The following is a 16,867-nucleotide window of genomic DNA, read 5'->3' as shown; positions in this document are numbered from 1 at the left end:
AGAAGTACGAATGATCAACTCACCGTAGGTTACATCTGGGACAGTTATTGAACTTTCGGCAATGTTGGTGGAGAGAATAATTTTTCTCAAGGGTGGCCTCACCGGGTCAAAAACTCTTGCTTGATCATCATTTGGCAACGAGGAATGCAGAGGTATAATATCCCATTTAACATTGTGAGAACTGTGAAAAAGAATCACACTATATTCTCGACACTTTGAGTTAATATAATTTATATGAATACTTGTAACTAAATGTGTCTAGGAACCAGTACTGTCTGAAACTATAATGTATCAACTATATGTAAATACTGTTATGGTTCGAGTTTTACCAATGTAAGTTAGTTAGTTTGTTCAATGATGAATTTTTTTAGAAAAGTCTCTTATGAATTGAATGTATTGAAAAATATAATTAAAATATATGAGAAATACTCAAAACTCGAAATGTGTACGAAGTTTAAGTTGCGACTCCCTTGAGGAAAAGGCAAGATATTATATAAATTTAATTTGGTGATGTGATGGTAACAGAAGAAAGAAAATTTTTCATTCAATATTTTGGAAAATTAGTTCGGAATTAAAAATTAATTAAGGGATTAAACAGATCGTAACAAACTGGGGCCAAACGTGAGGCTAATCAAGCTGTAGAAATATATAAATAGATTGATATTACCAATAATTGGATATGGAATCCAGAGGAAAGGCTCCAGTTTTAGAAAAAGAGGAAGATACAAGTACACAAAAAAAAACAAACACGAATATATTTTGAAGATGAAGGAAGATATAAACAGGATATTAGATGAACAATCTAAGAAATTGGATGAACTATATGAGAAATTTGATGAAAATGGTATGGATATAAAAAGAGAAATTAAAGAATGTGCAGAGAGACTGGAGAGAAAAAAAGAAACAAATACAAGATCAATTGAAGAAACAGCAGAGGGACAAAATCAGGAGGAATTAGATTTTACAGTACATTATAATCGAAAAGAGATACAGGAACAACTGGAGGATGAGATAAATGAAATAAAGGGAATGTTGAACACAAAATAAAACATCCGAAAAAGTGATGCACCAAGAAAATTTTTCTACACCAGAAATAATCAAGTTGTGAGATAAAAGTGGAACTTCAATGAAAAAGTAAAAGGAAAATATCCTGTACCAGTGCCGTTACTTAGGAGTGTTGAGGAATTAGTAGATCAAGCATTGTTATGATTCAATGATGAGAAAAAAACATATATAAGAAATTGGAACAACACAACGAACAGAAAATGGGAGAATATCATCCAAAAAGTTTGTGTAACAGAGCGAAAAACCAGTGCAAATAAATAAATCAAGTGGCGTAAATGAATTATCAAACTGGAAAAATTTCGAAGAATTGTCTTTCCAATAAGGCGAGCTAGGAAAATAAGGGAAAAATGAAATATATATTCGGATTTCAATGCATTATTTGCATAAGTATGGCACTTACTTCTTATCCAAATTGCAGTTATTCTGTTTATCTTTCAACAGTTTTTCTATGTCCTCTATTTCTCTGATTCCTGGTAAAAATACCAAAACGCTGCCAAATTCTTTCTCATTTGTTTCTAGTTCCTTTTGTTCATCAAGCTTGTCCATAGCAGTCATCAGGAACATAAATGTATTCAAAATTTCCCGACTAATCTCAGGTTTGTATTCATCGAAAACGGGAGGCTGGAATGAAATTATTCTCTCTAATTGTCTTTACATCATAGGACCGAAAATTCAATTGATTGAAGAAATTATTATTATACACTCAACAAGGAAAATGGAGCATTTCTACTTCACAGTTTGACTGATCTACTTTTAATAGGTTCAAGAATAAGGTTTTTCATCATTTTATTGATTTTCACATTTCTTTGCCAATTTACAGGGAGACCCATTTTGAATGGCTTTTTAGACGTTTATAAAGAACCCAATAATCACAATTTTGTGCTGAAAATTTACATGTCGTGATTTTCGACTATGAACTTTTTCCCTAAAATATTTTCAGACCTACACAGCTTCCGGTTATGCCGGAAACAGCCCACTACTTCACTTCGAATGGCACGCCAAGTATATCTCTGCATCATTAGATAGCCGATTCAATAGTAATTTCAACAGTTTGCCATACCTGGGTAAAATGTCATCGGTAATACACCGTTGACATTTTTTATTTTTATTTTATTTTTTATTTTTAAATAATAATTTACTGGGATTCGTATGAAAAAGATAGTGAGAAAAGGGAGGTCACACTTTATTGAATCTTTATCATTTTCATTTCTTCCATTATGTAGTATTATAACACTATTTTCTGTTTGAACTGAAAATGTACATGGTGTTCATGAGAAGATCATCAAGTTGGACAGATCTATTTCATCGAAACTCCAAATTTTTAAATTACAACCTATATTTTTTATTTTTTCAGTCGATTCTGCGTAAATAAAGAGAAGGGTTACCAGAGTGATCAAAGAAAAACTGAGAATAAGGGAAAACAGCAATATCGAACTGCTCGATAAGTCTGTGACTTCCAGAAACCACAAAAATGGAGAAAGAATTCGATGTACCGATTATAAATTTTCAGATTTCATAAATTGTTCATGGATTCTCAACAATCCCAACAAACAATTTATTAGGTAGAATTCATGATTTGTCGAAATTATTAATCGAAAGCTCTAATTTTAGTTCGAGTGGTTTCCGGAAGTCAAAGAGTAATCAAGCAGTTCGAAGTTGGTGTTTTCTCTATTTGTAGTTTTTCCTTGATAACTCTGAAAGTTTTCCTTACGGGATCTAGCCTAACGTTCATAGATTTTGAGTTATGAACGAAAATTGATAAATTGTCATTTTCCATGAAGCTGAATAACTCGCTTATTTGAACTCGTATTAGAAATCTGTTGTAACATTCTACAGGCACTTTTCATGAGGAATTCGAATATCATATTATTGAATTTTTTGATCCAGTCATTTTCTATATACCTATACTATATACAGGGAATTTTGATTTTTCAAATGTAAACTATAGTGGAAAGTTTTTTCATCTTTTTCATCTTGCTACAATTTGTTTGCTAATTTCAAAAATGTATCATATGTCCTTATTCACATGAATATTACTCGAGAAAAAAATTTAATACTTTTTCCTGTTGAATTATAGGTAGGCTGGCATTACCATAGCGACCGTTGAAAATGCATTGTCTTTTGTGAACCTAAAGCTCTATGAAAGGATTGAATAATAAAATTTACGAAACAAGAATACGAAATTATGAACAATTAAGAAACAGAACAGAAAAAGCCCTGAGAGAAGTCACCAGTATTCACATCGGCAACGTCATACGTAGTGTTAGTTTGCCAGGCTTATCTAACGATGGTTCAAAATTCAAACATTACTGTTGATAGATGTTCCTATTTTTCATCATCGTACTTTTTGTAAAAATTATAATTATAGTTTATTATCGTATTTTTTATATTACTGACTCTTTAACACGTTGACTGTCCCATGAATCACATATGATACATAAAAATTTTCGCCAGGCGTCCATGAGTCGTATGTGATTCATTGATTCATTTGACGTTCAAGATAAATATGGTTACTTTTCATGAACGCTGAAGTTTGGTCGGTTCATATGGGCTTAACGTCTTGTAAAAATATGTATTGATAGCCTCAATCATAATTAATCATACGTGATTCAAGAAACGTCAGCATCAAGCCTTCCATTGGATTTGAAGATTTTGAACAAGAACACTTCCTTAAATGGCTGCAGAATTAATTTTTCATAGAATATATATTTTATCACTCAAAAGTAACCCTTCTCTTTTGATAAATGTGTTGGACGTGGGGGGTGAAAAAAAAATTAGAATGGGGACAGTCAACGTGTTAAGTTTCTTTCATAAATAGAAAATGCAATAATTGAATAATTTTTTTCTTTAATGATCAGACGAAAGTCTGATATCGATCTCGATATCAATATATAAAAGAAAATTATTCGACTGTCGGTGATTCCTATCACAGAAGATTGACTTCACATAGAATTATGTGGAGTTCACGAACCATAATGCATTTTCAACGATCGCTATGGCAAAATTGTAATTAAATCAGCTATCTAACGATGCAGAAATATACTGAGTGTGATATTCATAGATTAATAAAACAGGAGATAGAGCATCTCGACAAAAACGCATTCACAAAATACTGCCATAAATATGAATTTGGATATCTTGGGTGGGGGAACTGGACAGGGGCGGATTCAGAACTAGTCACACTGTGAATATTTCAGGTAGTCAGCAATAATTTTATATCGAATGGAAATATGTTTCAATGCAAAGATTTCGAGTATTTTTCTTATGACAACTAATAAAAGGGATGTAGAACTGATATGTAATACCAAAACAACTTATGTAAAAAAGAATTTATTTTGAATACAATGTTACCATTCACAAATAGTCAATATGACCTTAACCTACATACAGATTATTTGAAATTTTATTCACTAAGCATAAACTGAAAACCAAAAATTACTTTCATGAAAAAAATTCCCTTTAGAATGGTTAATTCTCAAATCAATAGAAGTGGAAGCAGCTGAAGTTTATGGAATTTGTATAATGAGAATCTAATAAAGTTTGTTCATTGAAGAAATCCTCAAGTCTTCCGTACAGATTTTGCGGAATGAAACAGTAATGTAATACTGTAAACATGAACCAATGATTGTGAAATAGGAAATTATTTCTTATTGTATACAGTAACTCATAAAAGAATCCCTCAATTCTAGATGAAGCATCAATATTTTTTTTACGGGCAGTTTTAAATTGAATTAAGTTATATTGCATATAAACTAAAGAGCAGTGTTTTTCAGCAACTCAAATACCTAGTTCAACAACCTGCTTCCCCTTTCAAATTTTTATACCACCTCGAAAGTGCTTTTTGGTGTTGAAGTGCATAATAATCAAGAGTTATTTTACGAAACTGTAAGCTCTAACTCAATAATAATGTAACTTTTAAGCAAATTGTTCGAGGACATTGCCAAATTTATGTATTTTATGCATGCAGCTGTCTTCGAAGAAATTTTTTATTAGGTATTTGCCTCGGCTTTCCAAGCTTTCATCTTGAATTTTTCTTTCCAATGAATTGGGAACTGCTTGTAGTACTGACGACTCACTGGTAATCTTAAATCGGTTTTTTGACGTCAATTAGCTGTTTTTTAATTTCTGTTCTCCGCTTGTCTTCTGCAACAATTTTTCAACTGAAATTTTACTTCGAAATATGAGGTATCCTGATAACAGACATTTTCATTTAATAAATCATAAAAATAATGGGAATATCTGAGCTCTAATTGAATGGTCATTATTGTAATCATAATTACAGTAGTAGCATAATTTTTACATTGAAATACATTTTAGAAATAAAGGAAACTTTTTGATTTTCACAAAAAGTTCCAAACATGACCTCAGCTCATTTTTATGGATCTTCATTCCTAAGACGAGTTCTATTTGCCATAGCAGTTTATAAGGAATTTTGTATACCTCCCTGGGTAGGTATGTACCTCACTTGTTTTATCCTTGAACTTCAAGAAGCTTTCATTTCTGCAAATCCTGAACTGGCATTCATAATTGATGATTTTGATCCCATTTTCCTTCCATTTTCCTCAAAAACTCCAGTACTGATAACAGGTTTGGCACAGTAGTGGCTATAATTACAACATTATTGAAGCAATTGAAATCTCGTTCTACTGTTCATCTCGAAACCAGGAAGAATGTTTATACAAAAAAGCATGATATAATAAGAAAAAGAGAATCTACTATAAATTTCAAGTTCAGAAGTATTCAGAAATCACTTGCAAAATTCCAAAGAAAGTGATAATAAGACAATAAAGCGAGTTAAATAAGTGGTAAACTACCTATCTTACCTCACTCGGGATGGCATCTGCTTTCAAATTTACGGTAAAAGTCGATTACTCTCATTATACTAAAGTCTGGAGTATAAATTACAAGAGAAGTGTAAATTGTTTTCAAGACCCAGTGCAACTCTCCACTGCCTTCGTCTGGTTTAATTTCTGGGAAATCTAAAATTGAAATCAATTATTTGATTGTATAAACTCAACATTTCAATCCCATCATTAGATGGGATTCAAACAAAATACGACCCTGGCGTCCCCTAACTCCCTCCCTTGATTTCATAAAGTCGTGAACTCAAACAAGAATAAAATATCAAAAACTTACCAGAATAAATAAATCGCTTTCCTCTTTCGTGTATAAATTGCACTTTTATTTCGAACACACGTTTTTACGGCACATCCCTGCTTATTTTCCAAAATATTACGACGTGAATGATTGAAATAATATTTTGACAATTACAAATACACACGCCGTCTTAGAAATTTTAGAAGCGATCTGGAGGGGAAAACAAGCGAAAATTCATTTCATTGGTGGTTATTGGGAGTGGGAATAATTTGAAAAATGAACAGTCTGGAAAATAGCTTATGATCCATCTATTTAATCTATGGTGATATTCGATATAAAAAGTAGTAGGCTGTTTCCGGTAACCAAGGAAGGTGCAGAAGTCTGAAAATATTTCAGAGATGTAGTTCATAGTCGAAAAGCTTAACATGCAAATTTTCAGCACAAAATTGTGATGAGTTTTCTCCAAACGTTTAATTAATGCCAATATGCTAGTCAAATTCAAAGAACTACAAAAGATATTTTCAACAAATGCATTCTCAGTTGTTATCAGGGATATCGAGTTGTCACTTCGATTTTCAAATGGCCTACCTAAAAGCTTGGAACATAGACACAGGGAATGGAAAATAAACATTTGTTGTTGTCCAAAGAGTGGAGTGAGATAGTTGCTTAGTGTCGCCAATCACAATTGAGATAGTTGAATCTGACATCATTGTCACACCAATTTTCCATACGAAAAGGTAGGAGCTACATAAATTTATTTTTTTTTACGCCACTGCCTTAGTGTCGCGCTAGACAGAGAAGAATCCACAAGAATCAACAAATACATTCATAGCACGTCAATGTCCATTCCATGTATTTATGTTTCAAGCCTAAAAGCCGACCATTCACACACGTTTTTTCGCGGCATTTATCGTGTCATCTACAAAATAGTTTGAAAATCAAGAGCGTGAGTGAGCACCGCAGCATGCAAATTTCAGAACGGGTAAGGATTTCAGACAAATGCAACACACCACGATTTTTCGCCCTAAAGAACGTGTTGTATAGCCGACTGAAAAATTAGCAAACCGATACTTCAAAATTCACACACTACTTAATCCTCAACCAAATATTGTTAGAAACTCACTTTAAGCACCCTCTATCTCACAAACGCTTCGAAAACGCATTGCATTTTCATAATGCAAAATTGCATGAAAGTTTCTTAATCTTCAGGGGGATATCGAATCCAGACATTTAATCTGAGCTTGGCACCAAGGTCAAGTTGTAATATTCTTTGAAGAATATTACCTGACCTTCGTGAAAAACTAGAAAACATTTTATCTCTTTCGTTAATTCCAAAAATAAACTGAATTCCTCTGGATATATGAAGAGATAGAGGCATAAATAATTTTCATTATAACCTTTCTGAGTATAAGACACTTCATATCTCCATAACGATTCATTTCACGCCGAAACGATAAAGAAAAATGTTCCTAGTTTTAAACGAAGAATAAGGTTCTGCAAAGGAAATGTATATTCCCTATACGAAAATCTACTTGACCTTGAAATTACTAACAAGGTCAGATTCAATGTCCGCATTCAATATCCGCATTCAATGTCCTCCTGAAGACTAAGAAACTTATATGAATCATTTTCTGATTCAAGCAAGGAGTTATTTCCGTGGATCTTTTAAAATGAGTCACCCCTCATATGTTCTTCTAGTGTATGGCGAAAAATCCTGTATATTTGTTATTGAATGAAAAATCTAAATAAAAGTTTTATTCCTCCTTGATGAAACTATCTAATCTGAACTTACCGAATGTACTTGTGGTAAATGATCCAAATAATAAATAGTCAAACCATAAGCATTTTTTTCCCTTATAGGTATTATGGGAGCGGGCATGTCCGAACCTCTGTACTGAGTTCTGAAGTAGTAGGCAAATTCGTCCGCATCAATAGTTGCGGACATGAGTATGACCTGAAAGTTTAGAATATACATATACATACATAAAATAAGGCCCATCTACTCTATACGGGGCCAGTTTCAAAAGTTTTGTCGTTGGCATATTTCCCGAAGTCATAGGAGAAATTTTGAAAAAATATTCGAAAATGTTTCTATGTATAGAAGAAAAAGAATATCAAATGGCAACCTACATGTATATCATTTAAAAGCTTGTACTGGGGTCGGGCATAAAATCAATATTTGTTAAACCGATAACTCAAAAGGAAAACGAAGAAACACGTCAACTGGTTTTTAATTACCCCCATTTTCATCTTCAACCTCTTAGCCGCAACCCTATCCAACATTCAACAAATCAGAGCATGAAGCATGTGTGGGCTCGTTGGAAATCTTACGGAAAATGGAATCCCACCCAAATCTGTTGTTTTTTTGAATTTGTGGTTATCAGGAGAACACAATAGTCTCTTGAATAAAAATTAAATTAAAAGTTTTTCAACCAATAAATGAGTAGTTTGATCTAATTGTAAAGAGCTAAAAGTTGCCGAGCAGTTGTTTCAACTGAATAAATTATTTGATCAATAAAATTCATTCACCCTCAACTTTGTCTTAGTATATAAAATAGATGCTCGTTAAGTAAGCTACTGAACTCATTAATGTTGTTGAAAACAATCAATAAAGTTGTAAAATGTACATAATCATTTGAACTGAAAATGTATTTCATTGGAATCTGAATGAATCAAAAGTAATCTCCCATTTCGTTATAACTGTCGGCATTAAAAGCTAGGATTTACAGTCCTAAGGTGTACCATTGAGTATTGAATTATATACATATACTCAATGAATGTATCAAGCACACCAGTTTTTTATTTCGAGCACCAATGGTCCATTAGAGAAAACCACTGAATGATTTCCATAACTATCGTAGTAAACAAAAAATTTATGATGAGAGAAAATTTTCAACATCACCATCACACTTACCTTTGTATGGAAGGACTTGGTGAACAATAGTTTTCTGACTACTAATAATAAAAAATCTAAATCTTGATTTCTTTCGTGGACTTCATCTATGATTATATGGGTATATTGATTTAATGACTTGGCTGCAATTAATTTTTGCAGTAAAACTCCAGTTGTCATATATGACAATATAACATCTTGACCTAGCTCTTTTTGTAGACCGACCTAAAAAAAAAATATTTTAGATTGATATAATTGGAATTGAATTCAGACAACATGTGGTTGAAATTCTTGTAATTGAATTGATGGATTTCCTTAACAGATTGGTCAGTGGAGACAGTGGAGTTTACTATCTCCATCCCATGCAAATATATTACTTCGCACATACTAAGTATCACGATCTATTCAGCGATATAGCAGCAGGTCGAGTTGATCGCAGATGGAGCTAGGAAAAATGGCTGGAGGAACTGCGTTTTCTTATACAGAAAAAATAACTGAAGTAGTAAAAAGTCATAGGCTCTCTATAACATATCCAATCCTGATTGAATAATATCATAAATAATCCTCAATAAATAAATTATTATGGATAACACCTGCCAAAGCATTGTGTGCTTATGGGCTAAACACAATGCTTTGGTGAAACTCTGGAAATCTCTGCTACTTGCTGTTAAAAACATCACAAGGTTTTTCGATGCGTACTGTCGCATAATTGCGAATGCCCGAGAATAGCAGCCCCGAACGCTACCATCTTAGCTCTGGGATTGGAGGAGAGAAATTCAATCTTGGCTTGTTGGCTGTTGGAAAGTGCTCGAGTATGTCGATACTGGGTAGAACTTGCCAGCATTTAATATAGTCGAATTTCCGTAACTGTTCTCATAAGGGATGGAGTTGTGTTGCTCTGACGAGATCAAAACCACGATCAGCATCTACTCTTCCTTGATGAGATGGTCCTTGTTTTTGGGCACCCTCAGTAATGATGGATAGCTGGTTTGATTCAGATCGTAACAGTTGCGTATCTTTAAATCGGCGGGTGTTATGCATCTGAATATCATTTTTTATGAATACTTAATATCATGTAAAACCAGTTTGGATTTCCCTTGATTCTCTAAAATTCAATATTCGCGCAATGGTTAATCGAAAAGGCAACCTTTTAGCATTTATTCTTTATCAATCAAAGCTTTTTGGCTTACTCAGAGATAGTTCTTACTATCTCTTTGACGTCAAATTTTAAATATAGATCTTAAGGGGCGACTTTAATGTGACGGATTGTCAAACTCTCTAGAACCGGAAACATCATTTTTGAAAATACAACTGAGACGGAGATAGTATACCTTACTGTGATTAATTTTAGACGTAAATCACTCAAGATAATGCAGAAAGTAAGTAGTACTCATCAATGTTACCTCAATCTGAGTATGACTTTGAGAATAGGATTTTCATTTGTAATGATCAAGTATATAAATACATAATTCAAATTTTCTGGATATTCTGAATGTCTTCATTAGGCATACTTGAAATTCGACATCGACAGTAAAAATAGTTTTATTGTACCCCAATGTTAACTCTAAAAAGCTCTCAATATCGCCAAATTTGACGATGAATGTTATAAGTATGTCTTAACTAATACTTGCTTGATGTTTATTGTGATCTTCTTCGTAATGCCAGTGAAATAGCCCTCTTCCTCCTTAAACTCGCATATTTTCACTATTGTTCTTATCAAAATACGAAAATTGTGAACGGCTATGTGGCAACGATCGTGATTACGATCGTTGCCGCCACCCCTATATCTAATAGAGTAACTTTAAGGCAACACTAATCATAGCGACACCTAGATGGTTTACTAGTAAGAGAAATTATGTTTTCCATCATGAATTTTTATATCCATTATATCGTCTCCTTTTCCTTATCTTCTAATATATAAAACATTTTTAATCTCTTCATTGATATATGTTGAACAAAGGTGAATGAGAAATACCTAACAATCATCCTATATAGTTCAAATAGGAATTATCAGCTAACAAATCAAAAATGTATTGAAATAATGAAATTGAATGCGGAATATAGAGCCTAAGCGCCCAAAGCAAGTAGGACAAACTTCAATATGTGAGAATAGACAATTGCTATAAATCAAAATGAAAAATTGCTGGGAAAGGTGGAGAAGGGAGCATCAGAGTCAAACTAGGTAAAATAACATTCATATGTGGGATCCATAGAAAAAATTTATTTTATGATGGTAGCAAAAACTCAACAGAAAATTGAATAATTATTTTGTGCATTTTGTTGCCAATTTGTCAGTGCAAAGAAAGATCCCTTTTATGCTTCTGTCCCTTCGACTCTTCAAGTAGCATATTAAGATAATTGACACGAGTAACTATTCTCAAATTCAGAAAACAACTCAGTAAATCTTTCGGACAATCAATTTTGTTGTTAATTTTTGTCACCAGGCCTTTCTTGATATTTTTCACCTTGTCGATATCTCTATCAAAATAGTTATTTTCCTATCAAGTGCGGAAAGTGATACTTGCCCGCACGAAACTGCCGTTGCCCGAACGATGCGAAGCAGAGTTCGGGTAAGCAGTTGAGTGCGGGCAAGACACTTTCCGCAAGAGTTAGGAACAATATTTTTTCTACAAGCGCTCGAAATATATAAATGTATCCATTTTACGAAACAGATCATATCTCATTTGATTAATTCATATTTAATGACAGACGTTATTCGGCATGTCGTTACTAAGGGTTTCTCATCGTTGACGTTCTGTCCATAGAAAGATGATAGAATTTAATTTACTCTATAATATTTGCGTGCGGGAAAAACCCCTGCTAATCCATTCCCGCACGCATTTGCGTGCGGGAAAGAAATAGCAGGCGTTTTTCCCGCACTCCTTGGGAAAGTGACTCTTTGCAACTTGGAATGCGTGCGGGAAAAAGATTGAACGCGCACGCTTGTAGAAAAAGAATTTTTTGTGCAAAATATATAAATCAACTTTTGAATGCTGATATCTTCTTGGATTGTAGACCTGCAAAATATTGAATATCATTTTGAAATCCATCGAGCGGATTTCGAATAAGGATCTGCAAAAAATATTGAATAATTTTTAATTATAGACTGAACAGTTAAATTGTTTTCGAAATAACACTCGCGTTTCAATTATACAACATTTTCTTCATTGACAAACTCATGTATAAAGTACCACCAACTTTTAAAAGTCTTCTCAGCACTTCTAGGTCATTCACTCACTAACGTTAACGATCATTCTAAATAATTTTCGTCCAGATAACCTACGCCACTGCTAACGACACCAGTTCTGTCAATTTGGCTTGACATAAGCCCCCAATGACGTCACCAGCTTTCCGGCGAACTGGTGACCTGCGCCTCCTTTGCTATCTTCTTGGTATGCACAAAACATCAATTATCACTTCTCTCACCACTCAGCTAATTGCTCTATAGTTCCTTCAAATGCATATTTCATCAATACATCAAAATAGTGAATCAGTTATGTATACAGAATATTCACTATACATATTGGTAATAATCAAGCAGCTTAATATTACTTATATAATAAACAGTAATTACTTTCAATGACAAGATGTGGTATAATTTCCAATCTTAATTACCGGTTACATTCATTATTATTCAATGAAGAAAAAATGAGAATTTTCAAATCCGATGTTAATTCAGTAGGAATTTTCCAAAAAGTGTTTAACCATATAACAATATTTAATTAGAAGGAAGCTATGACATATGGGCCCATAACAATAATTCATTATTTTTAGAGACAATAATGCATGCAGATAACGAAATTATAAAACGACATCTTCATAAATAAAAATGGAGCCCTGTTTTGTGTTGTCATGGTGTTGTCATGACGTAAAAACGGCTGAGCCGATTTTATTCAATTTTTCTTTGAAACATATCTCAAACTTTCTAGGAGGTTTTAACGGAAGAGCCCAAAATTCACGTATTTTTTTTCGGATGTAAAATTTCCCGCTGAATCCGAAACTGCAATAAAAAAGCTGGGTTTGCATTCGAAATTTCAAAGTTGGGCCCATTCGATTCCTCGGGCGAAATTACTTTCAGCCGCTGTCCGAAATATATATATATATATATATATATATATATATATATATATATATATATATATATATATATATATATATATATATATATATATATATATATATATATATATATATATATATATATATATATATATATATATATATTTACATCTCCGAACATTATGGCTTCAGACCATAGACCAACCATTATGGCATCACCTAGAAAGAGACGACCTATGTCGGTTTTGATTCGTGTATATTCAACCAAAACGACCAATTATACTCCCTGTCTACGAAGAATAGCGTACGATGAAAAATGAATATACGAATTTTCAACATCTGGCGTATGTTATGGCTTCAGTATAAGTTCATAACATTGTGGCGTCAAATATACGCTTTTTGTACAAGAAGATAACATTACGGACTCATGTAAATGGCGTTTAATTCCCTCACAGCGTTGCCAGAGAGATTGCTATTCCGACAATTATGAGGTAAATTTTACAGTTTCGTTTCCAGTTCGAATTGAATATTTACGTGTCTAGTTGAGTTCGTTATCCATCTGGTCAGGATCGCGATCTTATCCATTATAAAAATGGACCAGAAAGAATCCTCTAGTACTTTAGTATAAAAATTTATGGTTACTGGAATATAGAATCGAATTTTTGAACTTTTTCTACTTTGTTATCCAAAATAATTAATTTTGTGAAAACTACTCGACCTGAAATATTCAACTGATATTTTTTCGAAAGCCGGTGCTGATCATTTCATGAAAAAATTATCTACTTGAAATACCTATAAAGTTTGCATAATACAACTATTCTGGAGTGTAAATGGAAAAAGCTGCTAGATAAATGATTTCGATAAAAAGCAAATCAAAATCTGAGTTTAAATTCAGTTCTGAATTAGTAGGAATATTTTCGGTATGAGATAAGCATATTTCTGCTGATTTATTTTCTTAAGAGTCCATTTTCACAGTTTTCGTGTCGTATGTATGAATGTACCGGATATGAAAAACACTGTATGTAAAAACTCGAAAGTGCGTTTTTATGAAGATTCAAGATTAAAGAGATTTCTTTGTGGATATTCATGATTTGTCCACATCCAAAATTCGTTCTGATTTTTTCAAAGCCATAAGTTTATGAAATATGAAGTGTGCTTTTTATTTGTGCTCGATATACTAACGGCCGTTTTCAATAAACGTATATCGTACATCCATTGTTTCAGCTACTGAAGATAGACAATACATCTGATTTCGTTTCTATGATCTATCTGTAGATATTTTTTAGAATGGTTACCAATGGTTACTAAACGTCAGTAAGTGAAACGATGGATAAATAGTTTTATCGAAAACGGCCGTTAGTTTCCTACAACTAGTATACGATAGTTCAATCAGAGGAAAGACCCATCTCATGGAATTTGACTGTTTCGTCTGAAAGATTTAGTGGAAAATACCTTAACTTAGCACGCCCAGAGAAAATACTGACAAAATTTTATACAGTTTTGTTTTTCAATTATAGATTTTGATATATCGCAACAGCTATCTCGTTTCGATAGTGAGTGAGTTCTATCTTTGGTTCCTTGTTTTTCAGTATTATGAGTTGAATATTGAAATGTATTATTTTGAATACTTACTGAGTTTATTTATTTAATTTTGAACCCCTGGTGCCGATATCGCTGCTGTTTGTTGTTTATTTTCATATGCTTTCGATACAGTTCTCTCTAAAAATTTCACACTTTCTTTATTCAAGATCGCTTATGCATAACTTAAATTTCGATCTCTTGATGAACCCACATTTTTGTTTATGAAGATTTAGTGGCTAGTAGGTACTGCTGATGACAGTTTTTTTCCAATTTCTACTCTATTCAACTGTCTACCAAGTGAGATGTCTGAAATACTCGAATTGTATATGGAATTGAATCGAAACAATTATAACCTCTCGTTGTCAACCAAATCACATTAGGTTATTTCAGTGAGAATTCAATATACCGAAACGTATCTGATCAATTTTTTCATTGTGATGGCAATATAATATACCTATGCAAGCTTCAACTCATGAACCCAGAAATTCATGCACCGTGTGAATATTTTTATCTGCACAAGAAAATTTACTATTTTTCGATTTTGCGTGCCATGTTTACTATGCTGTCACGATTCAAACTACTGTTGACTTAATACTCAAAATTTGTGTAATGAATACAACAAAAAGTATCGGAAATTTGTTTTAACTGCAGGGACATCTGTCCCTGGAGAAACAATGTTAACTAAAACAACGAGAATATGCTCAGTCAACAGTCCGATAAGAAAATATACTGAATAATAAGAAAGAAGTTTCAACGAGTAAACTAAATACTGAAAATCGAATGGGAAAACTGTACCTAACCATGAATAGTTATTCATACTCTCAACCTGCGATATAAACATCAGCTGCTTATTTCCTGCGTTTCTTGGAACAGTGAGAATATTCTCATGAAATCAGCAGTATTCATTCCCGAGATATATGAGCATTTGTTGGAGGTCTCTTTTTTTTTCTCTTTAGAAATTTCACACTGAAAATTTATTTTTGGTAGATCAGACTGTCAGGGAAGGTTTGCTAGGCTGGCGTTTTTCTTTGAATCATCTGTTTTAACTGTTTTCATCCACAAACGATTATCGATATCTCCAAATGCTAGTGCGGTTGGTAGGTATTATATGTGGTTTCTTCTTCTTAATCGGATCCATGTTGCTTTTGTGATTTGAAGTTTGATTGTATCTAAAGAGTTTTGCGAGGGCTGCAAATTCAATGAAATCAAATTCTGGCATAGCTTCCACCTGTTTATTCAATTTTGGACGGTTTTTGTTAAAAATGATAGTCATAATAAAGTAAGCACTATATATAAGTAAAGGTTTATTTAGCCAATCGAAAATATCTGAAAATATCTGCACAGATAAATGGAGGCAGCTGAATTTGTTAACAATGGAAGAAACAAACGTTTCATAACACGATCTTATAGAGGAGTTTATACCACGGGAATTCCTCGCCATTCCACTTTCGTCGAAAAGACGAACTTTTTTTTCAATTTCACCAGGATACGAATAGTAGCCAATGGCGAGACTTTTGGAGAAATTTTTTCATGTGGAATTTCATAGAAGAGATAATTCCACATCGGAAAGTTAATAACATGAATGAATATTTCTTCTTCAATAAAAAAAAAAGTTTCCGTTCGACGAATAAAAAAATTTCTAGGTGACGAACTGATTGAATTGAATTATAATGAATACCCCATATAAATTAGCAGTTTCTGACGTGAGATATTCATTTTTTCTTTTTGAACTGACCACTAGAACGGTGTAGACCCCTCTTAAGGAGATATCAAGCTTGCATTGCGGCTGAGGAAAACAATTCGAACATCTGTTATAAACCTTATTATCTAAATGAAACATATTAAATAAATTTTATAATAGTGTCATCATCGATCTCGCTCCCACATCGTGAAGTGATTCTTCCTCCCACAGTCAAACACCAATCAACCTTGAAGAAGCATGTTTTTTTGCAGAATATGAAATTTTCCACCATTTAAAGAATAATAATTTAGAAAATCTCATACCGTTTTTGATTTGCCAGACTCGCACAGTATGTATTTTATTTTTAGTGTCATTTTCTTCCATGCTGGACGAGCTGGCTCTAAATTTAAGGCCATAGTAGAATCATTATTCAGTATTACTCAACACGAAAAAAAAATAAGAGAATTGAAGACTCTCATCAGGAGTGAAAA

The 16,867-nt window shown here is 33.0% G+C and overlaps 1 protein-coding gene across 1 annotated transcript in view; it reads right to left on the bottom strand.

The window, feature by feature from the left end:
* Positions 1-16,867, bottom strand: part of LOC123306590 (probable ATP-dependent RNA helicase spindle-E) — a 64,206-nt gene that overhangs the window by 32,409 nt on the left and 14,930 nt on the right. Inside the window, exons 4-7 of the mRNA XM_044888653.1 lie at positions 9,077-9,280; positions 7,955-8,116; positions 1,466-1,686; positions 24-181 (exon numbers count right to left, since the gene is read on the bottom strand). Of these exons, the coding sequence (XP_044744588.1) occupies positions 24-181; positions 1,466-1,686; positions 7,955-8,116; positions 9,077-9,280 (745 nt within the window). The remainder of the gene's footprint in view (positions 1-23; positions 182-1,465; positions 1,687-7,954; positions 8,117-9,076; positions 9,281-16,867) is intronic.

This window comes from Coccinella septempunctata, chromosome 2, assembly GCF_907165205.1.
Source record: "Coccinella septempunctata chromosome 2, icCocSept1.1, whole genome shotgun sequence".
In the NCBI taxonomy this organism is placed as follows: Eukaryota; Metazoa; Arthropoda; class Insecta; order Coleoptera; family Coccinellidae; genus Coccinella; species Coccinella septempunctata.
Note: the sequence above shows the minus strand (reverse complement) of the source record. Positions and strands in the feature narration are given on the sequence as shown.